This window comes from Geotrypetes seraphini, chromosome 1 (assembly GCF_902459505.1).
Source record: "Geotrypetes seraphini chromosome 1, aGeoSer1.1, whole genome shotgun sequence".
Lineage (NCBI taxonomy): Eukaryota > Metazoa > Chordata > Amphibia > Gymnophiona > Dermophiidae > Geotrypetes > Geotrypetes seraphini.
Genome location: NC_047084.1, coordinates 238,293,112 through 238,301,447, shown reverse-complemented (window position 1 = coordinate 238,301,447; position 8,336 = coordinate 238,293,112). Strand labels below are relative to the sequence as shown.

The window sequence follows — 8,336 nt, the reverse complement described above, 5'->3', positions numbered from 1 at the left end:
CATCTTTACGGTAATGTGGCCTCCAGAATTGCACACAGTACTCCAGATGAGGTCTCACCATGGCTCTGTAAAGTGGCATTATGACTTCAGGCTTGCGGCTGACGAAGCTTCTCTTGATACATCCCATCATTTGCCTTGCCTTGGATGAGGCCTTCTCCACTTGTTTGGCCGCCTTCATGTCTGCACTGATGATTACTCCCAAATCCCGTTCTTCTGAAGTCCTAGCTTGTACACTCAGCACAACCTTGCACGTCTTCTTTTTGTTTTAAAGTCAAATGGGCATACAGGTTAATAGAACTGTGCCCCCATTTGTTTTGCTCCCATTTTTATTTTTGCATGATTTGGTTTGTACAATACAAAAAAAAAAATAAAAATAAAAATAAAAATAAATAAAATAAAATAAAGAGGCACATTTCAGACATCAAATCACTAATACTAGTTTTTAATTTCCACCCTTCCCCCCAATTCCTTTTGTGTTTACCTTAAATGTTTCTTATTTTTATTTTATCAATTGTATTTCTTACCCCCTTTACCAATCGTGTCTATTGTATGCCTGTCTATAATTATCTAATACGTCAGTCATGTCGATCTTAAAAGTTTGTATTAAATGTTTTATTTTTTATCTGTAAAGTTATTTTTATTCTGTACAACGCTTTGAAGAAACGAAAAAGCGTTTAATCAAAAATTGAATAAACTATAAACTATAAACTAGTAGCTCTGCATTTTTTTTTCCTCCTGCAGCTCTCGTTCTCAGATGTGACAGTACCCAAGAGTGTTCTGGGAAGGAAGCACTGCCAGAAAAGGACAAAGTGAGAATGGTTGTGGCTAACCGAAGAGCAGTTGACTGCTGTAACTTTTGACAAATATGAATTAGCTACGAGTCATCACTACAGCCAATAGAAACCACTTCTACATGTTGAACTCATTTTATTCTGCATTATGACAATATTCTGAGCAATTTCAACAGTAAGAGACTAAACAATAAAGATAAACAACAAAAATTTGGCTTGATTTCTTTGGCTAATAATTCTGTTCTACTAAGTATGACATGGGATTTACATAGAAAAATTGCATTTTACAAACTAGAATGGGATAATTCTATAAAATGGGCTCTTTTTTTTACATATTGATTTATGTGCATAAATAGAGTACTGGCATCTGTGCACACACATAAATGCCAAAATCCCCCTATGTTTTTATCCTATAAATAAGCATATTTTACAGGAAGGTTTACACAAAGGCAGAACTCACACTTACATGCGTAATGTTGGCATTTAGATGCATAAACTTATGTCATCTCTATATTCGGTGTAACCACTTGAGCCTAAGTGCATACCCACATGGTTATGCTAGTATTCTATAAAATCATAGAATAGGCGCAGAGTTTATAGGACTACCCCTATGGAGTGCCAATGTGTGTTGGAGCCCGATCGATGCTTCCTACCTCCTTATGGCAGAAGAAAAATCGGTAGAAAGCATGATAACAAGTCATGCTGCAGCCAGGATCAGAATCTCCTTCCTTGGTCACAGTTTAGCATGAAAGGGAAAAAACAATACAGTTATGGTGTAATTAACCATGGTACAAGCAACTGAGCTTGGGGGGGGTGTCTTGGTTTTCCTATCTCCATATCATTGTGTAAACATGTTTCAAATGAAAACAACTGATAGCAGAACAATGAGGCAAGGGAGAAGGAGGCAGATTGTTCCCTGGTCCACAGTTAAAGCCACATCATCCAGGACTTGATTTTTAAAAAATGCACTATTAATATTATCTAATAAAATCAAGCAACGTCATCAATATGTTCACAGTTTTTACTAGGAAGAGATTGTTTATCAGAGATTAATTTAGAGGCGATATCCATAGAGTTATGTCTGTGCTCTGCTGTAATACTCAGTTCCTGGCTACTTGCTGGTGGTGGTGGTAGGTTTTCAATATCCTCCTCGCATCTTCCACCTTCCTTGATATTTAATTTCTTGGAGCTTCCAGTCAGCCCAGTTTCTGCTACTTCCTCTGTGCCTTTCAAGGCACATATGTCAGTTTCTTGTTGACTCACCATAGGTGATGGATCTACAGAGTTAGAGGGCTCAGGGCTGGGTAAAAGGAAGTCTCCCTCTGATGAGGTACTGAGTTGTGGATTAAATTCTGCTGTGCTCTGCCCTTCCGTGGGGCTTCCCAGGCTGTTGCTACCTAGCTCAGCAGCTGCTAGTTCTTCCGTCAGCTGGATTATTTCACTTCCGCGCCTGTCTATTTCTTCATCTGCAGAGGTTATCTGGGGCAGCAAGGGATGGACATGCATGTGCTCGGCACTACTGTGATTTATTTGGAAGTCTAAAGCAAGGCTGGCATGTTCTTCTGTGGCTTGGATTTCTGCTAAAGAAGTGCAATGTTCAACTTTCTCTCTCTTCTGTTCTGCTGGGATAGAAATAAATAAGTGAAGATGTATCCTTGTTATATTTGATAGCACAGAGAAGTTTCCAAGCTAAAACACAAGATATAAGATGTAACTTAAAAGACACAAAGGCCTGGATTCTCTGTACAGCGCCGATATTAGAGGCTGCTGATCACGTGTCAAATCATGCAATGACACCATATAGTGAATCGCACCTTTGGGATTGATAGGCATCGGAAATGTAGGCCAGGGATTTCCAGGCCTACATTTCCGGCGCCTCTCTTTGTCATGAATCGCGCCTACTTAGGTGCTTTACAGTAATGTTAAGTGCCGTGTATTTAGGCACTGGTAAGCGCTTTAACTTTGCTGGGTTTTTTGCCTTTTTAAATGGCATTTATCAATTAACTTAGGCACCATTTCTAAAATTTCCCCTGAAAAGTCTAAAGTCATAGCTCTATAGTCTTTCTCTGTTCTGAAGATGGTGAAAGTGAATATATAAGGCAAAAATTTGCACACTTTGTAGACTTGGTTCATGCATATTCAAATGGCTAAACAAAGTTCTTGTAAGTATAGGGATTGGGCTAGGTTGCTAAATATGTTATATTCATTATTAATTGTTTGTGAGAATCCTTACTGTGCTAAATTCCTTAAACCTGTTTAGTAATTGTTGCTCTGTAGCGCCCATGCAATTTCAATTGACCAATACATTTTTGGAGGGTTCTGAAGAGGGCCTCTTCCTCTGGGAATGCACCTCTTGCGGATCCCCAGTCCCGGAGAACTCAGGAGGCCGAGGCCGAGCCCATGGCTCCTGCCCCTCCCCTATGTGCTCTGTCACACATGGGACATGGACGTTCCTTGGCCGACCATCCAGAGCAAACCTGGCATGATATAAGGGTAAAAAGGCCTGAGGAGTCCATCCCTGTCAATTTTAAGCAAAATCAAGGGGATTTGAAGCAGATGGAGGCTACAGAAAAAAAAGACTGTTTAAAATCCAAGATGGCTGCCACCAGAAAAATTGCACCAAAAATGGCCCATGGGGTAAGGAACCTAGGCCCTCTGGTCAGAAACCTTTAAATTCAACTTTCGGGGAACCCCCCCCGGATTTTCCCCTTAGGCTACAATAGCCTTACTCACTGTGCCATGTGGTGCCTGCCTGCTTCAGCACAGGATTCAGGTGGAATCAATGGAGAAGAAACCTGCCTCACAGATTCACTAGATGAACCTGGTCTTCTGGCTGCTAATCAAACCAGGGTTGAACTAAGCCTCAATCCCTGAAAAACCATGCCGCAAAAAGGAGAAGGACCATGAAGCTAACCCACCGTTAGTCCTGGCCAAGTCATGAAAGAGCTAAACTGTCTGCGCTCAAGCTCCAGAGTAAATCAGGGTTGTGAGCAGCTATGCAGAGGATAGTCCCCGAGCTCAAAAAATATAAAAAGCAGGTTGACTAGCTAGGTGTCCCTGAGGGCTGATTCTGCTAGCAGCAGACCTCCGCTGTGCGGGTCTGTGTCTTTTCCCAGGCAGAGGCATGGGAACCTCTGGGCATTGAGCCTCCAAACAAACAGAGAGAAATATCAGAAAATAATAAAACAGCAGAACTGATCAAAAGCACTTCTGAGCATCTTGCTTGCAGAAAACAAACTGAGGGGGCAGGAGCAGCTCCCTGGGAAGGAGATGGAGTTGAAAATATGATTGACAGTTTTCTGCAAGCAACTTGCAAGTTGAGATACAGAACCGTATTGTATCAAGACCACAAGACACATTGCACTAGTAGAGCACTTACTGCCTCCTATTTCCCATGTTAACTCTGTGCCAAACAGTTAATTCATGGTGTTGTGAGCACGCAACTAATGCTTCCACACCCCCTCAAAAAAAAAAAAAAATAGCATGCACAGACAGGAAAATTACCATAACACACTTTATCCCATCCTACAGTAAAGCCTTTTTCTGGTGGACTAAACCCGTATTAAGTAAGGGCTCCTAAGTCTACTGACAAATTATTTTGTTTTTATTCTTTCCAAAGTAACAGATCTCTTCCCTCCCTGACTGACAGACACACACAAAGGGACAAGATGGATACACACACATAAGCACAGAGGGGTTGGAAATAGTTAATAATCTTACTTATTATTTACTGGAAGCTCTTTATGGGAAACACAGAGGTACTGAACAGAGCAATAAACATGACAGCAGTCTTCAAAAGAAACTTTGAAAAGGGCAGCAGAAATATGCATAAACTGAAGATGAAGCATGAAATGATTTCCTATCCATAAGTGTTTTGCTAGACAACAAATTCCATAGAGAGGAAGGAAAAGCAAACTGCAGAGTTTGGCAGCAGAAGAGACTGGTGCCAACAGGGTTAAAGAGAGAGGGGAAAATGTTATGGATTCCAAAAGGCTTCTCCCTGTTTTCCTGTTCCTCACAGGCTGCGCTGAAAATTAAGACTATACCCCTAGGGACAAAAGGAAAACAACATTTTTCTTCTTTATACATCAGACATTAAATTGAAAGAAGAAAGATTTGGGCTCAAGTTCACCTGCAGCCCAGCTGCTCACCTTCATGTACTTGTGCCTGTGCCCTCAGCTGAGGTTCCACTGGTGTGAGATCATGTAGTGTTATGGTGTCCCTTCCTCCTGCAACAAAAGAAAGCGGGAAACGCAATCACAACAGATGTTTCACTCACAGATCGAGTAAAGCCAAACACTTTTTCATTCTTTCTCCTTAGGTTGCTCCTAATGGAAAAGGCTCTGAAATGCTTAAAATGAACGATGCAAGCATGTGCTTCCTCACTGGTTCGGAGTCATGCCTTACCAAAAAAAGCATTTCAAAAATTATAGTGCATGCTATCCTATAAGCTTGAAAGCCCCAAAAGATAGTGCATGCAAAATTATACCCTCTTCTTTCTTTACACAACAGGGTATATAAACAATTCCCTCAGCAGAGTTATATGTAGCCTGAGCTATGAAAAACTAGGGGTGAGTGGGTGGGAGGGCCTAGCCTGCAGTTAAGTTGTATGTAGCCTGAGCTACAGGTTAGGGTTATTGTGCTGGAGATGAAGTGGAGGAGATATTGTAGGAGGTTAGAGGCTGAATGAAACCAAATGAATATCAGTTTTGGTGCTGAAACCAGCCCCAAATCCATATTTGGCCTTGTTTTGGTCTTGGCTGAGGCCAGTGCATTTTCATCTGAAACTGTGCTGTGGCCTGAAGCTCTTCCCTGCAGAAGCCCTTGTGCTCCCCTCAAATAGGAATTCCTCCACTCTCTCCCTTTACCCCACATTATAGAACTTTCCAAAAGGAAATAAAAACCTTGTTATTCATGAAATATGTCAGGCAGTGTTAATGCTGCTCTATACTAAAAATTGTGACATCGCTGGAAATGACCGGTTTATCTCTTATTGCAATCCACCTAGAACTGCAAGGTTAAGGCAGAATAGAAGTCATTAAATTTAATGTAATGTAAATGTAATGAGAGAGGAAAGATACTGAGGAGCTGTGGAGCAAATACACTTGTAGGTCATTAAGAGGAGTTTGAGCAATATGCAGCATAGATAGGGAGCCAATGAAGACCTGAGGAGGAATAATGTAGGCATAGTGACATTGGCAGAATATGAGGCATGAAAATTGTCTTAACCAGCCATGTACTAGCTGGCATTGAAAAACCCAGATATTCAATGCTGGTTACTGGAATATCGGGTGGTCTTTTCCTAACAGGCTGTGCTGAAAATTGGGAAGCTCATTTCCACAATCCCACTGCAACCTCTTGTGATTTTGGGCAAGTCATTAACCCTCTACTGCCTCAGGTACAGGCATAGATAGTAAGCCCTCTGGGGTCAGGGAAGTACTTATTGTGCCTGAATGTAACTTGCCCAGAGCCACTACTGGAAAGTGGTGCAAGTAAAATCCAATATTCCTTCCTATTTGTGCTGGTAAGATACATTATTTTACATCAGAATTATTATTTTTTAAACCACTATTCAGCTAGACCATAGTATATTGCATGCATATTAGATGGTCAATGCCAAGCGAGTTAAGTACATCAGAATACCTCAGATAAGCCAACAGCCATTTAAACAGTCCTGACGGGATATTAAAAGAAAAGATAAACTTGACATCTTTTAAATAACTTCTCAAGCAGAACTAAGCCAGATGCCCTTCAGCTGAATTGTAGGACAGCACTGCTATGAAGAAAACAAACTAAGCCAGGTCTCTTATACATGGATTTATATTGCATACATCACAGGCTTTAGAGAGGGGCAAAACACAGGCCAAGGATTTCAAGCAGTAAATGGATCTCTTATAACACTGGCTCACAAAACTAGATCCCCAGAGAGGCAGAATGACAGGAAGTAGCCTTAACAAATCAAGCCCTACATGACACAGTCCTCAGGACACACAAAACCAAACAGGTTCTCAGGATACCCACAATGAATATTCTTGAGATATATTTGTAAAGAAGGGACACAGTGCATGCAAACTTTCTCTCATGCATATTTATGTGCAAGTGTGAATGATGGGGATAGGGTTCACTGACTAAATTATTCTGATATTTATTAATAAATTAAGTATTGGTACGTTATAAAAGTACTGTAATGAAATGAACTGTGGGAGATAAGATTAAAATTGAATTGATTCAGATAATACTTGTTTGTATTAAATATTTAATAGCTGGTTTAAAGAATTTGAGTTATCCAATAGGCAGCTAATTAACTAACTGAAAAAACCCCCAAGCTTAGGCTTTAGGTTTATGCATATTTATTGTGGATATCTTGAAGCCAGACTGGCTTGGTGTGTTCCAAGGACTTTGTTGAGAATCCCGGCCCTAAATGCCTTAATTGAGTATATGGGGGTACCTGTTTCTTGGTAAGATTATTTCCAGGTTTTTTTTTTTTAACGGCAGAAAAAGATCTGAACAGTCTATATACAGTCTGCCTAATAGTCACACTCATTAATTCATAATTAAATTGTCTTTGTAGGGAATATCTCCTACCTTAATAGATTAATGTACACGTCTCTATCTGGTAATTGTTTTCTACACTCCAACATAAAGTGACTTTCAAAGATAGTTTTTCACAGCTCAGGATACACACAACTCTGCTGCAGCCTAGGCCCTCCCACCCATCCCTAGCCTCACATTACATTTATACTACTAAGCATTAATCTCAATCCTCAAGCCATTCCTAAGGACATTTTTAGTAATTGAGTTTCCTACTTCCAATCCACCCATAACCCCACTTAAATATCACAAACTCTCTCTTTCCCTATACATAGAGACCAACCTACAATTTGCAACAGTACAACTATTCTACTAACTCAAAGTAACCTTTTCAGCACATCCACCTTCCCTACATAACAGACCATACATTCTACCTGCAGGCTCCTTCCTGCACTGCCTAGGGTGACCCCTAACCAGCCAGTGTCATTTCCATTAGAACTACAATGTCACTTGTAGCACCCACTCAGACACAATTACAGCAATTAACCAGACAAACAGACTTATAAGGAACTAACCTCTGAACATGAGCCAACTCAGGAGACAATTACCTGCTATAAGACACTAATATATCTACAACACCCATCAAATTTTCTACAGTGAAATAACCAAAATGAGTTGGTATTGCATAACAATTCTTTGCCTATTGATCAGCAGCAGATGAACCAAAGCCTACTCCACCCCTTCAAACAGCAGACCGTATATCCCCTCAGAACACACAGCCTTATCATGGAGTCACCCTATGATAAACTATGCCAACTGCATGCAATGGGTAATCCCAACACTGGTTGCATCACACAGACACCAAAAACCACACCAAAATCACATCACTAAACCAAACCCAGACAACCTAGTAAAAATCCCAACCATTTACACTAATGAAATCGTACTTTCCTCAGTCCCATGTGGATATATTAACATGAAATCAGTGGTCAACAAGAATGAAACTATAAAAGA

At 40.5% G+C, this 8,336-nt stretch overlaps 1 protein-coding gene across 5 annotated transcripts in view; it reads right to left on the bottom strand.

Annotated features, from left to right (window-relative positions):
- Window positions 1-426: 426 nt before the first annotated feature.
- Window positions 427-8,336, bottom strand: part of CCDC149 (coiled-coil domain containing 149) — a 120,244-nt gene continuing 112,334 nt past the window's right edge. For 3 of the 5 annotated variants that reach the window (XM_033948369.1, XM_033948333.1, XM_033948359.1), the window contains exons 12-13: window positions 4,943-5,020; window positions 427-2,413 (exon numbers count right to left, since the gene is read on the bottom strand). In XM_033948369.1, coding sequence (XP_033804260.1) covers window positions 1,782-2,413; window positions 4,943-5,020 — 710 coding nt within the window. In that variant the 3' untranslated portion in view covers window positions 427-1,781. The remainder of the gene's footprint in view (window positions 2,414-4,942; window positions 5,021-8,336) is intronic. The other 2 variants (XM_033948343.1, XM_033948352.1) reach the window with 2 other exon arrangements.